This window comes from Panthera tigris, chromosome B3 (assembly GCF_018350195.1).
Source record: "Panthera tigris isolate Pti1 chromosome B3, P.tigris_Pti1_mat1.1, whole genome shotgun sequence".
NCBI classification, from domain to species: domain Eukaryota; kingdom Metazoa; phylum Chordata; class Mammalia; order Carnivora; family Felidae; genus Panthera; species Panthera tigris.
In genome coordinates this window covers 81,809,278-81,827,836 of record NC_056665.1, presented here as the reverse complement: position 1 = coordinate 81,827,836, position 18,559 = coordinate 81,809,278, and the positions used below count along the sequence as shown (strand labels likewise).

At 39.6% G+C, this 18,559-nt stretch overlaps 1 protein-coding gene across 12 annotated transcripts in view; it reads right to left on the bottom strand.

Moving 5' to 3' along the window:
• AKAP6 (A-kinase anchoring protein 6) overlaps positions 1-18,559 on the bottom strand; it is a 554,906-nt gene that overhangs the window by 260,525 nt on the left and 275,822 nt on the right. For all 12 annotated transcript variants that reach the window (XM_042989539.1, XM_042989537.1, XM_042989535.1 and 9 more), the window contains one exon: positions 11,477-13,243. In XM_042989539.1, coding sequence (XP_042845473.1) covers positions 11,477-13,243 — 1,767 coding nt within the window. The remainder of the gene's footprint in view (positions 1-11,476; positions 13,244-18,559) is intronic.

Sequence of the window (18,559 nt, the reverse complement as noted above, 5' to 3'; positions counted from 1 at the left end):
CTTTATTAATGTATACTTTTCAAAAGTGAGGTTTAAGAGATTAAAGTTCCAAAGTAAAAATACTACTTAGGGGCAGAATTAAGATTCTTATTCTTGGAGCACCTGGGTGCCTCAGTCAGATGAGTGTCCGACTCAATTTCAGCTCAGTTCAAGATCCCAGGGTCATGGGATCAAGTCATGTCTAGGGCTCCATTCTGAGCTTGGATCCTGCTTGGGATTATCTCCCTCTCTCTCTTTCCCTCTACCTCTCTCCCCTGCTCACCCTCTCTCACATGCTCTCTCTCAAAAAAAATTTTTTTTAAATATTTTACTGAAGCTGCTACTGATTCCCTGTATTCACAAGTGAAGTCACACTAATGGTAAGACTAGTACAATGAGCCATTGTTGTTTGTAATTTCATATAGCAATCTGTGCAATGGCATGAAAAACAATTAATATTCCATTTTAAAGACTAAAAAAGTTGGGGGGTTGTATAAACTGAGTCCTAAGTTCATGCCTTCAACTCCTTTACCCTTGAGAAAATGACCATATTTTTATGCCTCTCTATCCTCATTGGTAAAATGGGGATACAACAGAAGAGTATTTGTATCAGAGAGGGCTTTTTTCTTGAGAATTAAATGTGATGATGTGTGAAATGAATAAACCTCTTGGTACCTCACCTGACACACTTGTAAGCGGGCCACAAATGTCAAAGTTTGGTTTGGTTTTGTAAATTGTTATCTTTCCAAAGCATCCTACTAGCAATAAAGGGTCATGACATTAGGTTTAAGGATAAAGAAGAATTCACTATAATTCTAAGAATTATTTTAGTTGAATTAAAAAATGTAACACTCTTGATTTTCATCATCACAGAAATACTTCCTGTCAAATGTGGTTAGGCATTTTCATTATCTTTAGACAAGATATTATTTAATCAGAACCTCTCCATACTAAGAAAATAACAAAGAACTATTTTCATTTAATGTTTACAACTATAAACAAAAAGAACTGCACCTCTTTGTTTTATAAATGAGGCCAAAAACCAGATGCAGTGACTAGATATACCCTCATGGTGGTGCTAAATCATCACGATAAAGCCTTGAGACACATCTAAGGCTCTGCAGAAACCAAAGTGATGCAGGCCTGAAATATTCCTAACATATTAACCAGGAAGGAATTTGCTTTGGATCCCTACGGTTCTTTTCTAACAACCTTGAGCAATAACCTTGGCATACTATCTCAACAAGTCCATTAGCAATGTTAATTCACAGGCTTTTCCTGGCATTGAAACAAACAAAATGTACACAAAAGCTTATTATCCTTTAAAAAGTATAGCCTTATCTTTAAAAATATTATGCTGATTTAGAATTCTCAATTTGGATTGGGGCAACAGAGTTTACATATAAGATAACATTTACCTTTGCCCCATTCACTCACTGTGTACTTTAATTTCATATGTCCCTTGCAACTATTTGTTAAACTCCTTACATCTCTCAGCCCCCCAAACCAGATTGAAATCCCAATTCTTTTGACCCCTTTCCCCCACTCCCTTATTTTTAAAAAGCCAAAAATTTTTATCGACTTGTCTTTTATAACATCTGCCACCTCTATCTCTTTATTTCCTCAGTTGGCTTCCAAAACCACTGTTCAAACTCTTTTATATGTCCAGGCTATTGTAATAACCTTCCAAATTAGCCTTAGAGCACTAGCTCCCAACCTTGACTGCACATCATAATTGTTTGAAGAGCTCTTAAAATTACCCACCTGCTGAGATCCTAATTTAGTTAGTCTTGGGTGGAGCCTGAGGTTGGGATTTTTTTCAAATCTCTCTAGGAATGAAAATAAGCAGCCACAATAGAGAACCACTTTGCAAGTGGTATATCCAGGCAGGTGCACCACAATCAGATTAACCTTCATACCAACTCTCTGGACCAAAAAATTTAAGTGGTTTCTCATTTTCACAAAGATTGCAAATTAGTGACTTGAAATCCACATCTATCCTATATATGTGTTTTATTTGGCCTGTTTTAAAATTGTTCGGACCCAACATTTTTTAAATTGGAAGATGTCACATAAAACCGAGATTTCCTACTTTTTAAAACATTGCACAATCTTGCCACACAGGGTCCACATCATAGCACAACAATCACCTGGAGCTGACCAGTGGATAACCTTTAGATATGGCACTAACCCTCCAGTTGTTCGGTTCCCATCCCTTCCCATTTACACCTGGCTGAGTGACTCACTTATGTTATCTGTCTGAACTCTTAGAGGCATTTTAGTTTGTAGCTCCTGGTCTAGAGGATAAAGTTCAAATCGAACAATACATTCATTCACTCACCCACTCCCTCATTCATTTATTCATGCATTCATTAGACAGGTATTTATTTTTGTATTTGTACTATGCAAACACTTGGAATTCAAAGTCCATCATATTTTGTCCCTACAACAAACGCTATTATAACCAGCAGTCGGTTAAGAGACATTTGCCTCCCCATGTTCATAGTCTAGAGGCTCATTTCTCAAACTCCTTTGCAGTTAGGTGATGCCATGTGACAAAGTCTGGGTCAGTGGGATGTGAACACGCACGGTATGTGCAACTTCCAGGTTGTATGTGTGAGAAGAAAGTTGGCTGCTCTCCACTTCCCTCTTCTGGTGAGCTGGAATGCAGACAGAATTGGTGAGCCACAGAAGAGCAATAGGGAGAAGGTACCTGGATGCATAGGTGGCCTCTTTCCTGGACTGTCTGCCTACCTCTTGTTATTTACAAAAGATAATTCTATCATATTACACTTTGGGGTCCCTTTGTTTATAGCAGTTTAACATATACTCCAAACACCAAGCATCTCTCTACCCTTTCCCAAATACATCTTAAATATTCTTGACCTTAACCTTAGCTTATGCCAAAATTTCAGTCATTAACCTTCCACCTCCTCATCTCTATCTAAATTCTACTCACCATTCAAGACCCAGCTCAAGTAGTTCCTCTTCTATGAGGCTTGATCTAGTTATACTTGTTATTATCTTCTTTCCTCTGTCCCCCCATTGTATGACTTTCCACATGGTATTTACCAAATACTATCTTATGTAGTAATAAGCACAGCACTTTGAATTATGTTGACAACATAATTAAAAATAGGTCTATAGTTTATAGACCTAAAACTATAAAACTCCTATAAAACTCCTCTGGGCTTCTGTCTAAGCCCAGAAGACAAATTCTAAGACAAAAATTTAGGTTGTACATAGTATAAATAAAGAAGAGAATACAGAGTTCCTACAGCATTCTGCTATTATATTACACCTTTTGTTGAATCATCTTCTGTACTATCAACTTATGTTCAATTAGTGATCCTTTAGGACTTTTGAATCTTCCAACTACAAAGCTAAGCCTTCCCAATTCATTAAGAATCTTTTTCCTTGATATTTAAACTAAATTATTATTTTCTTTATTCTTGCATCTAAACAATTCCTCAAATCTCTAGATACATGTTTCTAAGACTAAGAAATGCACTGAAGGGAGGAAATTCAAGCTTAGATAGTCATGAAAAGCCAACTCAAAGTGCTCTCATGTCCGGAATCTGAGAATCTAGGGCAATATTAAAGGGAGAAAGTAGAAGATACTCTTGGGAAAAAAATTAAAAAGAGAAACAGGAGCCAGAAAGTGAAAACTAGAGAGTCCAGAAATAAAAGTAAAGAAAAAGGAATGAGAAAGAAGATGTAAGGAAGAGAAGGAAATGAGAGACAAGAGAAAGACCAGCAACCAAAAGAAAACAGTTATCATAAAGGAAATGCACATACAAAATGAAATGCCAGTGAAAAACAGTCGAATCCAATAAACTTAAAATGCTTCTTACCTGATGCTCTTAGGAGATCATATCAACACCTAAGAGCAGACTACCACTCCAACGACTCTAGGAAAACTGGTACGTGATTGGTATAAAAGAAATGTCAAAAGTGAGTGAGAATCAAATTTGTGGCAGACCTTGATTATAAGCTACTCTTGGGGGTGAATAAGAAAGATAAATCTGTATTTCAAATGAGACTTATTCAAATCTCAAATCAAATAAATAATGCCCAGCTGAGATTATTAAAAAGAGTGACTCCGAATGTGTGTGTGTGTGTGTGTGTGTGTGTGTGTGTGTGTGTGTGTGTTTAAACAAATCCCAGAAAGTGACTTGGCTCTAGCTATGAAGCTGCATCCTATCTCACAAGAAAGCCTGGGGTGAGATCCTTAAAACATGAGCAGTAATCACACTGAGAAAAAATAAAGGAAAACTCAAAGACCTAAAACTATAAAACTCCTACAAAAAACATAGAGGAAAATCTTCATGACATTGAACTTTGCAACGATTTCTTGGCTATAACACCAAAAGCATAGGAAACAAAAGCAAAAACAAATGGAAATACAGCATACTTAAAAATTTTTGTGCATCAAGGTCTCATTCAAGAGAGTAAAAAGTCAACCTACAGAATGGGAGAAAATCTTTCCAAATCATATGTATAATAAAGGGTTAATATCCCTAATATATAAAGAACTCTTACAGCTCAACAACAAAACATCAAATAACCTAATTAAAAATGGGCAAAGAACTTGAATACTTCTCCAGAGATGGTATACAAATGACCAACAAGCATATGAAAAGATGCCTCAACATTACTAATCATCAGAGAACTACAAATCAAAACCACAATGAGATGCCACTCCACACCCATTAGGATGGCTATTATTAAAAAAAAAAAAAAAAACAGAAAATAACAAATGTTGGCAAGGATGTGGAGAAAATAGAACTCTTGTGCACTACTGATGTAATTACAAATGGAGTAACTTCTATGGAAAATGGTATGGAGGTTTCTTGAACATTAAAAATAGAACTACCATGTGATCCACCAATCCCATTTCTGGATATATACCCAAAAGAATTGAGAACTGAGTCTCAGAGAGGTATCTGCACACCTACATTCATAACAGGGCTATTCACAATAGCCAAGAGGGGGAAGCAAACCAGATATCCTTCCACAGATGATGAAAAAACAAAATATGGTATAGATACACAATGGATTATTATTCAGCTTTAAAAAGTAAGGAGATCCTGTCATATGCTACAACATGGATGAACCTAGAGGACATTATGTTACATGAAACAGATCAGTCACAAAAGACAAATATTATATAATTCCACTGATATGAGGTATCTAAAATCCATAGAAACAGAAAGTAGAATTGTGGTTACTGGGACTGAGGGAGATGGAGGAAAGAGAAGTTTCTGTTTAGTGGGTAGAGTTTCAGATTTGCAAGATGAAAGAGTTCTGAGATCGGTTTCACAACAGTATGAATATACTTAACACTAATGAACTGTACAGTTAAAAACAGTTAAAATGGCAAACTTTATGCTATGTCCTTTTCATCACAATGAAGAAAAGAAAAGGAAGAAAACTCAGGACTATGTGCTATTTCTTTAACGACTGCCATCATCAGCATGGTATCATCGATGAGTCAACATACAGTCAAAATGAGGGTAAAAGATAGGACAACTTCTATATGGACCCATTTTATCTCCTGAAAAAAGGAATCAGTGCCAAGTTAATCCCAGGACCAAATCTCTTCTACATTCACATTACTCTGGGTTAACCAACCAGCTCCCTGCTCCATCTTGAGGCAGTAGCAAGGGTGGCTGCCTTCGTACTGCTACCACAGACTTGACTACAATTTTACATAGCCTAGTTACAAAAAGCAAGCACTTGGCTAAGTATTTGCTGCACTGATTCTGAAATAACTTATGTGCAAAGACATCCTTAGCTGGCACCAAAGAAGTTTTTAAAATCAGGTTATAGACGTCTGAGATAAAATGCTAACAAGAGTTGGGTCACTGAACTCTAGTTGAGATGCCATAATCTGGCACTTGAAGACACTGGTTGGTGGAGAGAAAAGGGATCAGTTACGTCATGTATCTATCAACTTGGTACCAGTGAGCTCAACCTAATGGAGTAACATCTTCCAGGATGAGCTTTGAGAACTTAGTGTGAGCAGGAAGTCTGTGATGTGAAAAGTGGACCTTGCACTATACCCCAAAGGACAGATCTCCTGAAATACTTCACTGAGGTGACACCACACTGTACTGCATTCTCCCAGCCCTCCTGCAAATCATATAGCTGTTAATCTGGTGTCAAAATTGCTCACCTTAAACAAGTGACTACTCATTAGGCAGTTCATTTCTAGTCAGGTCATGAGGAAGAAGTCACGCTATTCACTTATGAATCTAGTAGTGGTTTGTGGGTTTTCTGAATAGATTTTATCTGTGTATGTGATTATTGTCTAACTCCCCTGGCATTGGACTATATCTGTAGGAGAAAACCAGGTCAGTCCTGGCATCTCAGTTGGAATCCCAGCTCTCATATTAGCAGCAGTATGACCCTGGGCAAGTCATTAGCATTGGAGCTTCAGATCCAACATCAGTAAAACAAGACCAATAAGAGCTCTTCCACAGGGTTGTCATACAAGTTAAATGAAAGAACCTATATCAGAACCTGGCACATAGTAGATGCTGATAAGAAATCATTTCCCTTCTTTCTTCCTGACTCTAGAGCAGGGGTCAGCAAATTTTTTTTGAACATTTCTTAAATGTTTTGCAATAAATGGGTCTGGTTCAATAACTTGACTCATGTTTTTCACTTTTAATTTTACACCTTGAGAAGCTCCTATTGGAGGTGAACATTCAGACCTGAAATGCTCAATTACCTCATCCACATAATAGGTTCTGGAAGGATCAACCATGTCTCAGCAAAATTCCCTCAACTCCCACTGAGAGATTGGGAAAGGGACATCCCTTAGGAACTCACAGAGTTAGTTAACAGAAACATTTTTATTTGCGGAGAAGAACAGGCTGCAACTTGTTTCTTAGGTTTTAAAATATCACTTAATAAATATGTTTGCATTTGCTTGTATATGTGTAAAGCACTTCTTAAAGGACACATAAACCAAAACAACAGTGATCACCTTTGATGGGGTGGGAACTCAAGATGTGGAATAAGGATAGAGAGTTTTTTACTGGATATTTTGTTTTTGAGAGAAAGAGAAAGAGAGAGAGAGAGAGAGAGAGAGAGAGAGAGAGAGAGAGGAGACAGCACACAAGACAGAGAGGGGCAGAGAGAGAGATTGAGAGAGAAAATCCCAAGCAGGCTTCACACTGTCAGTGCAGAGCCCAATGAGGACTCAATCCCAAAAACTGTGAGATTATGACCTGAGATCATGAAATCAAGAGTTGGATGCTTAACTGACTGAACTATCTAGAAACTCTTTACTGGATATTTTTAAACATATATGTTTTTAAGCCATGTGAATACATTATCTATTCAAAGAAATTAATTTTCCTACAGAATAAAAAAAATAAAGAGAAAATTTTCACATTCACAAAACCAGCCCACTTTAAGAAGGACCCAAATGTGAGGGGTGGGGAATGACAGGAACCTAAATGGCATCTGTGACACTTGTCACTCGGGTGTTGTCCCAGGGATTCTATCACAGCCCCATAAAATCCCTAGTCTGTTAGTGGCCTTTTATGTGCCTTCTACCTTGTGTTCTGTGCGACTCAGAAAGGAGGCAGGGGAACTCGGGATGGGAAGGGAGGAGGAAACACCCCACTTTCCCTTTGATAAGGGTGGAGTCTGAAGCAGGATACATTCTTCAGCATTTTATAACTTTTTTATATCAGGCCAGAATTCTCCCCACAGATTGCACACTCCCTCCCTTCTTGGTTCAGTGTGTGCCACATTTACACATTCTTCCCAGCCACCTCAATCTCTCTTTTCTTTTCTGCCTTCAAATAAGCTTTACTTTTTTAATGAAACTTTTATTTGACTTTACTTTCAACTATCGTCTTTTGTCTCATATTGCTTTCTCAACCTAGTTCCTTGAGCTAGTAGGAATGATTCTCTCACTTCTCAATCATCTGTATTCCAGCTTCTACTTCTACTCTTTCATTGAGTCCATTTTTCTCGAAGGTCCTCACTGACTCTCAACTAAATCTAAGGGTTGTTTTTTTTTTCTTTGTTATTATTCTTCTCAATCTCCCTTTTGCAGAGAACAAAGCTAATATCCATCTCACATCCCTTCTCCATCCATTTATTTAACACCCAAGAATCCTCTCTGTCCCTTCCTGGTCCCTACAGATGGGCCTATTCTTTGTTTCTGCCTTATAGCTGGGCTACAACTTGAGTCTCAGTTATCACCCCTCTTCTATTCTCTATCCTCATTTTCTCAGGGAATTCATCTATTCTCAAGACTTTATCTAGTGAATAGAGTAAAGCACATGGGGCTTGAAGACTTGCTCTATGACTTACTAGCTGGGAAGCCTAGGAAAATGATTTCGTCTCTCTGAATTCAGATTCAGCCACTCTAAAATGGGATTCATTCATTCGAATGAATTCAGTCTTTACTGAGCACTTACTATGTACCAGGCACTGTTATAAGTTCATTATATTCATTAGCATGCTTAACAGATAAATACTTCTTCCCTCACAGACCTCTCATTCAAGCAAGGGAAACAGTAAACATACTAAAACAAAAACCATAGTAAACAGAATAAAATGGTAGAATACAGTGAGAGCTGTAGAAAAAAAATAAAACAGTTCAGGGGACACCTTTTAAAAGGTGGTGAGGGTAGGCTTCCCTTAAGAAGTTGGTATTTCAGTAGACACAGAAGAGGTTAACAAAATTAGAAATGAGGGCATCTGATGGAAAGATGCAGGCAGAGGGAACTGACAGAGGTCCTAAAGGCAGGGGCATGCCCAGCTTGTTCCTTCCTGGAACAGCAAGGAGGCCAGTGGGAATGGGGTGAAGTGACCGTGAGGAAGAGCAGTTGGAAATCAGGTCAGAGAGGAAATCAGGGGCCTCTCAATTGACAGGAACTGTTTGGGGTTTTGAGCAGAGGCATGATATGATCTGATTTATGTTTTAAAAGGATCATTCTGGCTGCTGTCTTAGAAACAGACCATAATGGGAGCAGGATGGGAGCAGACAGACCGGTTAGGAGGCTAGTGCAGTAAACCAGACAGAAGATGATGATGGTGGCTAGGACCAGAGTGGGAGCACAAGGGGGAAAAAGAAGTGGTCCATTTTGGGTAATAAAATCTATGCTGTAGGGCTGTTTGAGAATCCTATGAGAGAATTACTGCAGGGAAAGTGCCTAGTAGAAGCCTGGTACCAAGAGGATGGTTAACACCCTTGTTATTATGTTACATTTGCAGGTAGAAAAGGTTCTCTGGGCCCACAGGTAGATCAAAGCTGGAATGTGATATCCTAGGTCAACTGACCTGGGGGTTGGCAGCTGCCCCACTGAAGGGGGAAGGGAGGGTAGACTGACCAAGGGTCTTAATCTTCTTTCAGCCTTTGCTTCATATGCCAACTCGGGGACAAAATTTCCAACTCCCTACAAGACACTTTCCCTTAACAGTTGTATCATATAATCAACATCAGTGTATTTATTTTTTAAATTACCTGCCTCCCCTCCACCTCAAGCCAGCTACCCATCCAAATGCTTCCTCCTGAGGAAGGAAGAGGCTGAACACTTGGCTTCATCCTTACACAATAATGGAAACAAAACGTGCTACCATTGTAAGTTGGTATTGTAGCCATTATCTGCTTAAAACATTTCTATTTACAAAAGAAGAAACAAGACCCAGAACGAAACATGATTAGCCATGGGCCACTCTAGGCTTTAATGACTGAGCAAGGCCTGGAGCCAGTTTTCTGGATCCAGCTCACTTCCTTCAACAGCCCTCCCCACCCTTGCCTGTCCCACAACACAGAAGTCCCTCAGATTGGCTGCCACAGGCCAGTATCTCTGCCCTGGTCACCATCACATTTATCATGACCTCCTTCCTGTTCCTGTCAACTAAGTCTTCCAGAAAGGCTATTGGAGGCCATGGCCTACACTGCTTTTAAGTGTGGTGCCTCTGAGTTCAAATCCTTACTCTGTGATTACTAGCTATGAGGCCTAAAGCAAATTTTCTAATCTGTTCTGCCTTAGTTTCTTCACCTAAAAAAGTCCTACCTCCTATGACTTAAACAGAATAAAGCACATAAAGCTCTTATCACAGAGCCAAGCATGAAATAAGAGCCCGGGAACCATTAGTTGTTGTGGCTTACATTACTACTCACAGTAGGAGTAACTTCACTTTCAGAGAAGTTTCCATAGGTGTCTGGTGAGGAAATTCTAATTGCCTTGCTCTGGTCTTCAGGGCCTTGTAGCAACCAGGTCTATTACATATATCGGAACTTTCATTGCTTTCTGTTTAAAACCTTCCAGTCAGGACAGTTCTCTGTACCTCCCCACCCCCCATAAACATGCTCGTTCCCAGTTCCCACCTCTGTATTTTGGTTTATGCTCCTCCTGCCTGAAATACCCACTGTCCTCTCTGTCTAAATCCTGGTATACTCTTCAAAACTCCACTGAAGTTCTCGCACTTGACAAGAACGCCCCAGGCAAATCCTAACTCCACTGATATTATTTCTTCTTTCCAATACTATGGTATTTGCATGCAGTATATATTGATCACTTTCTTACTGAGAGGCATGGGAGCATTTAGTTAATAAGTATGGGTTCTAGAGCAGGTACCTGATCTCTCTCAGCCTCAGTCTCCTTAACCATACAATAGGGATGTTGTGAGGATTGAATATATAAATTCTTAGTAAAAATAATCATTAATATATGTTATGATTGTCTACTGACATTAACTCTTCCTTTGTTTTAGGCACCTTCATTTTCCTCCTCCAGGTTAGCCTGCCCATGTGTACTATACTTTTATCCAGTGTCTTAAATCACAGCTTAAATTATGGAGCTCAGTCCAGAGAATTTTGACATCTGCCTTCAAATACTTCATCTAATAGTCCATTCTAAAAGTACAGATTTATCCAAGATATCACCCCCACCTCATCTCAGAGCCCATGGATGGTACACAGTACAGAGAGCGTGGTGATCAGCCAGGGGCCTCAAAGAGGAGGAAGACTGAAGAAAAACAAGGTCTCCCCCCTAATTAGAAACATCTGGTCTATTTCTATAGGGAGCTAACATTGGGAATGGTAAGCTGTTCTCGGGTTAGAACAAACCAATCAAAAAGCAGTGAGGACAACTACAATATTCCATTCACATACTCCTGACGTACTGGTCTGTGCACGGCTGCCGTTCTGCTTTATTTCGTGTTCCATTCAAGGGGGCCCACCATTCACCAGGAGTCATGATGGGTGTCACCAATATCAACAGAGATTCCTGCACCAAGCAGCGCCACACCAAGCTAATGCACTGACAAGGGTCGTTCCTAATGATGCACATTCTGCAACAGTGCAGTGATCATTGTGCTTTTTCTTTTATATCTTCGGGGAATCAGGATTATGAAAAATAGCTACACTTTTTATGATGGTGATGGGCAGGGGTTGACCTTTTTCCAGCATTATTTCCAAAGATCATATAGGAACTCTTTCAAGTCAAGAAGACCACCTTACCTCTATTTTTTCCCATATGGCTTCATAGTTGTCTTGGTGTTGAATATCTTGCATCAGTTTCTGAATTAAAGCAGATTTTGTGGCAGAATGGCTCTCGTTTTTCTCAGAGGATGAAGCTCTCTCCGACTTCTCATCAATGTATTTTTTCATACCAGAGAGAGGCATACACAACTCCTCATCAGAAAGAATGTCACTCAGGGGGCCAGACTCCATGCTCTCTCCCAGTGAAGAGGCTATGTCACTGGACGAGCTGGGAGACACTCTGCCTAGCCTCGTATGCTTCTTCTTGACATGGTACGTGGGGTAGATCTCAGAATCCGAATTCATTTCAGACAGTTCCCAGTCATCGATATTTTGAATGGTTTCTCCTCTGGGTTTCTGAGGCAGAAGCTTTGTTAGGTTTTCCAATTTCAGAGCTAAAACTTCTGTCTGCTTGAGGTGTGAGGGCAGTGCCAGGTATTCGTCGGAGCCATACCAGGCCTCCACGACCTGACCGTTCCTGGTGACGTGACTTGGGGAGGAGGAGTAACTTTTTTTGCTTTTGTGTTTTGAAAGAAGGGGCACTGGAGACAGGATGCTGTCTGAGCCAGCAGAAGATTCACTACTTTGAGTAAGAGGTGGTGAACTGGATGTCTCTGACCTCACTGGCAATTTAGCATCCCAACTTCTCTGGTTACACGGCTCCAGTGAGGATGTGGAAACGGAGTCTGTTTCTGGCCTCTCTGTGGCATTGGAAGTACCTGAAGGAATCCCATTCGACACTACTGAGCTCCTCATGTTTTCGGCTTGCTTGCCTGAACCGGCTCCCCGTTTGGGTGTTCGGCACAGAGGCACCTCTGCTGGGGCCTTGTGTGGCTTCTTAAGTCGAGGTTTCTCTTTATGGCAGTCACTAAGCCTCCCCAGGCTGGAGGATATTTCCTTAATGTGACTTTTGACTGTGTTCTCAAGATTCCCATCTGCAACCTTGTGCAAACACTCATATGACTGGCTGGCAGCGGACGGGCTGTTGGGGTAGGAAGACTGTAACACCAGACAAAGCTTGGATCTGTCAGGAGCTTCCACCAGAGAAGGGGTGCTTCTGCTCAACTCAGGCTTGAGATCAGCCATCTGCTTCTTTGTAACAGTGCCTTTCAGATTATTCTTAAAAGTTTCCTCTTTAAGGAAAAGCCCTCTTTTTGGCAATGTGGGCTGCGTGGGAGAGTCCTCATTATAATTAAAGCAATCTCTGATGGATCGCTTGGGAGTTGCATTTTCACAAGGCAGAGGCTGTTGGTTCTTTGCCCCAAGCTGGGAGGAGGAACTGGATTCTTGTTTCACAGCCTCAGAAGGGGGTTGTTCAGCACTTGTCAGAGCTTCCCCTGAAGATGACGTCCCGGGCATTAAGCCTGGTGGCTCCTCGACGGTAGAAGCACTGTTTTTCTCGCATCCACCTCTGTCATCTGCTGAAAGAGATACTTGCGACCTCTCCTCCCTGACTGCTTCTCTGCAGTTGGGAGGGACGGGGTCAGTAGCCACCGTGAGTAACCCAACGCTTCGGATGAGCTCGGGGAACTCCTTTTCCATCTCGCTGTAGCTCCAAGAGTCAAAGGGTTTGGTTTTGACCTGGCTAGAGGTCATGTCACCTAGGCCACCAAGCAAATCCTCACTTGGACTGTAGTCAGACAGTTCAAAAGCAGTAATACCACAATCCAGGGACAAGTAATTTTGAGAGCATTTGATAGTTAACTGTCCTGAGTCATCCACTTCTGTTAGAGAATCAAGTCGGCCCTGAAACAGACAAGGGCAACAGTTTCAGTAAATGCAACATCAATTACACTCAACTGCTGTTCAAATGAAATCTCAGCAGAGGCCACTGTAAAGGTCAAAAATGCAGCTGTCTCAATTTCTTCTGGTTTAACATACAGAAAGGCATATTAATCAATTATATTGCTTTATATAGTATCCTGTTCTTAAATATTGGATATTCCTTTAATCTGGAGAATAAAGCCTTGATAGAAATGGTCAAGGTCAAGCCAAAAATATCCATTATTGCCTTAACTTTCTATTTTAAAATAGCATACCGTTCATTGAATAATTCATTTTTTTTATGCAATGCCTTATGTAATGATATTCTGGGAACCAAGTAACGTTAAGAGTAAAATCTCCATGAACATCTGTTTTGCCCCTTGCTATCATTCTAGCACCTACCACAGTGGTTAGCTTATAGAAGATGCCCAATAAATATTTTTAAGTGGTATAATTAATTACACTAAGTTTGACATGTTAACTACATATTTCATATATATTTGTCATATTCACAAATCACAGGAAGGTGAACTATGATTTGCATACATCACAGAAATAGTTCAAGACCAGCTTCTGTTTGTACCCACCCTTTTGAAGGTAGACACAGGTAAACCTAGGGAAGAGTAATGAATATTAAAACCTTACCATCTCAGTCCCTGTCCTCTCTCTCTCTCGGCATGCATTTCTTGCCCCCACTCCCATTTGTGTGTGTTAGGTACCAGGTGCCTCTCTCCCTTGTTATTTATAATTCAAGATAGCCCAGTTTGATTTGAAACCCCCCTATGCCATAAAATAGCTTTACTAGTATTTTTAATTTTTAATCTTTAATTATGTGATTAAGGCTTTTGTGTCATCACTAATACAGTTTCTAATATCACACAACAAACAGGGAGATTTTTGATGGATGATTAGCTGAAGACAGAAGGGCCCTGGAATCCTGTGATGCCTACCATGCGAAGTAAAGCCTGGTCTAATCTATCCCCTTAGGAGATGAAGGAAGGAAACTAAAACATGGAGGGTCATTTATCCCTTCAGGCCTCTTTTCTCCTGGAGGAAGAACCGGGTGAGCAAACTGAAGGCAGAGGTCACATGGCCACTGGACCCTGTGTCCTTTCAGCCAGGTTATCCCACGATCTGGTCATTCTAGGACCTTGCACTGGTTGTTGTTGTTGTTGTTGTTGTTGTTGTTGTTCATTTGTTTGTTTTACTTTTGGAAATTTTCTCTCCCTTCCCACCTTCACCTTGCATTTATCTCTTACTCCCATTACTGGTACCCACAACATTCAGATAAATACTAATAAGCCTCATTTAACTTTTCTAAGCCTCAGCTTCCTCATCTATAAGTGGGGATGGTTGATTACTACTATTACTTTTTCATTTAATCCTTGCAATAACTTTCTTCTGGGGCCTGTACCATTGTCCCTGTTTTAAATAGGAGGAGCCTAAGCCAAAAGAAGTTACGTAACTAGCATAAAGCCTCACAACTAGGGGCTGAACTAGGCCTTAAATGCAGGCCTTCCGACCCTGAGTCCACACTCTGACCTCTATATCATAATTTTCTTTGATTCATTGGCTATTATTTTAAACAGACATACCCCCTCCTCCAGTTTGTTTTCCACATTGTCACTAGAGTAATCTTTACAAATTACAAATGTGATGCTTAAAGTCTTTATTAGCTTCCTGCTGCTGGGTTAAAAATCCAAACCCTTCCAAGGACAGTCATGTAGAGGACTCTTTCAAGCCACTCTCCCCTCCCTGGCTATACCAGCCGCAATGTCCTCCTTTCAGTTTTTGAACATAATGCGTTTCTTTTGCCTCAGGGCCTTTGTACATACTATTTCCTCTGTCAAGAACATTTCCCACCTACAATACCCCTTAACTAGTTTACTCTTACTCACCCCTCAAACCTCAGACCAAGCTTCACTTCTTCAAAATTCCAAACTCCCACCTAAGTTGGCATTTTTTCTTACAAGCTCTCATAAAACTATGTTGTTTTTCTTTTAAGCATTTACATCAAACTATAAATAAATACTTCTGTGATTACTTGATTAATTTGTTTCTCCACTATTTTGTAAGTACCATGAGAGTATCAAGCACATGAAAAATGGCTGACTCACCAGAACATTTGCAACATTTGGCATGGTGATGTGCATAGAGTAAGTATTCACAGATACATCTGTTGAATAAATGAATGAATGGGTGAATGATGATATTTTGGAATGTATCTCTGTGCCTTCATGTAATTTCTTCCTCTGATTATGTAGTTTTAGCTGACTCCAGTGACTAAAAGCCCAAGTTTCAGAGCCAATTCTAGCTCCAACACTAATTAGCTATGTGACCATCAGCCAGTAGCCTGATGTCACTAAACCTCATTTCCTTCATCTGTAAAAAACAAATGATAAACCATGTCAAGGGCTGTTGTAAGTTTTAAAGGAGATAATATATGCAAAACACAAGTCTGGCACATGGATAGGTGCTCAATGAATGTTCACTCTTACTACTTATTATATTATTACTTTTACTGATCAAGTATATTGAGGGGGAAAGTGTCATCAAAATGAGAGGTATCCCTATGCTAAATTACATTGTACAAAATGAGTAACCATTATTAACTGCCAATCTCAACAATAATTATCTAAATGAAATTGTGTGGCTTTTATGCTTCATTCCTGGACTAAGCCCATGAAATAACAAAGTCAGAAGACAGATCCACTGACGAATGAGCCAGTCAAACAAAAGTCATACTTTATGCAATTTTTAAGAGAGTAATATGGAAATTCTTATCTAAAAGCAGGGTTTGGGGTGCCTGGGTGGCTCAGTCGGTTGAGCATCTGACTTCAGCTCAGGTCATGATCTCATGCCTCGTGAGTTCAAGCCCCACGTCAGGCTGTGTGCCGACAGCTCGGAGCCTGGAGACTGCTTCTGATTCTGTGTCTCCCTCTCTCTCTGCTCCTAACCCACTCACATTCTGTCTCTGTCTCTCTCAAAAATAAATAAACATTTAAAAAAATTTTTTAAAAGCAGGGTTGTTCAGGCAACTACAGATGTTGGTGAGGATGTGGAGAAAGAGGATCTCTTTTGCACTGCTGGTGGGAATACAAACTGGTGCAGCCAGTCTGGAAAACAGTAAAAATTAAAAATTAAAAATAGAACTACCCTACAACCCAGCAATTGCACTACTAGGTATTTATCCAAGGGATACAGGTGTGCTTTCTCGCATGGGCACATGCACCCCAATGTTTATAGCAGCACTAATCAACAATAGCCAAAGTATGGAAAGAACCCAATGTCCATCAACAGATGAATGGATAAAGAAGATGTGGTGTGTGTGTGTGTGTGTGTGTGTGTGTGTAATGGAGTATTACTCAGCAATCAAAAAGAAAGAAATCTTGCCATTTGCAACTATGTGGATGGAACTAGAGGGTATTATGCTAAGCAAAATTAGTCAGTCAGAAAAAGACAAATATGATACGATTTCACTCATATGAGGACTTTAAGATACAAAACAGATGAACACCAGGGAAGGGAAGCAAAAATAGTATAAAAACAGGGTGGGACAAAACATAAGAGACTCTTAAATAAAGAGAACAAACAGAGGGTTGCTGGAGGGTTGCTGGAGGGGGGATGCTCAAAATGGGTAAGGGGTATTAAGGAATCTACTCCTGAAATCATTGTTACACTATATGCTAACTAACTCACATATAAATTAAAAAACAAATTAATTAATAAGCTAAACAATAAATAAAAGCAAGGTTGTATTTTTAAATTTTTTAATTCAGTACTCAGAACTTATTCCTTCACAAAATTAGTATTATTAATGATAGTTAAGTTCCCAAGCTATCCCATAAGTTGGTATTTAAATTACTAACTAGTTGAAATTTGCATTATTTTCTATCATTTGTGTCATGAAAGTACAGCGCTGCAGCTACTTCAGTGAGGTTAAAGAGGTTTTAAGTAAAAGTGTTTCTATGATGGGTAGAGAAAAACAAATTTGAGAGTTCAGGTAAAAATTAGACCCTTACAAGTGTCAGGCGCCTGTTTCTGGCCATGTAGAATACTGCAGCCCTGGGAAAGTATTTGGTCTCCATTTTGAGATACTGTCTTAAGTATCTTAAGATCAGGGAGACTGTTATGCTCAAAAATAACTGGTAGTCAAGAAATATTAGATGAATATATGGCATGAAACCACATCTCAGATAACAGGGTATGGCTGCCTTTTCCTAAGTCTTCCCCTAGAGATCCCTTCCCTAGCCAGTCCTTTGTTTGGAAAAGAAAATGCCATACTCAAAGACACTTAGTGCTCCAAAGGGAACCCTCTCCCGTCCTGTTCCCAACCAGGCCAAGATTTCTGTCATGGCTGAGTGTCACTCAGGGGTAACTATTTTTAATAATGCTGCACTTTTAATGTGAAAAAAAAAATCCCTCCCTGAACAACAAAACAAAAAACAGCATATAGAGTATCCATTTCATACCCTAAAGACCAAATGATAAGCATGTACCTGAGGTATTTTTTAAACACAGTTTGTTACTAAGAACATTCTTCAAAAGTACTTTTTCTAGATTTCACCATGCAGAGGGCATTTTTTTTAAAGTTCTCTGAAGTATCTCAGAGCAGATGAATAATGAGTTTCATTTCCTAAAATATTGCTTAGTAATACTAATATTTTTAGCCCCACTGCTTTCTTCTGGACCAGTCGTCCCAGACAGTTTTCTAATGTGTGTAATTAATAGTCTCGGGTGGATAGGGAGGTGGGGAAGAATGAGCGTTGTTTTTACTGTCCTTTTTTCTTCAGAGATATCACATTTAATTGCGTAGTGCCGTGAGTTGTGTCATGGGTGCCTAGCAATGTCTAAGCTCGAATATACCTCCATTTCATATGCTATGAAGCAGTTTCTCAGATGAAGCTTATGTTTTGTGGAGATGGTAATGTATTCACTTTATTGATGGATAATTTATTCACTTTATTGCTGGCTTCTATCTGGTTTCAGACATCAAGGAAACCCTTCCCCTGCCCCCAGTTGAAAACAAAAAATTTTGCTTTGTTCCTCACCTATGATTAACTGAAGCTCTTCCAAATGTCTTCTTAGACCTTTTCTTTTTATACAACTGCATTTTGCTACCAATGAATATGAGATTTAATACTCATAATTTAGAGATTTGAATATCTCCCTATTAAAAAGCCCCCAAAGTTATATCAGTGTCCATGGTCACATCAGGGTTAGTTTTGTGCCCTTATTTAGAGTTCTTACTGAGAAGAGAGTTTGAAATAGAATTTACTGGTTTTAACCATGGGTACA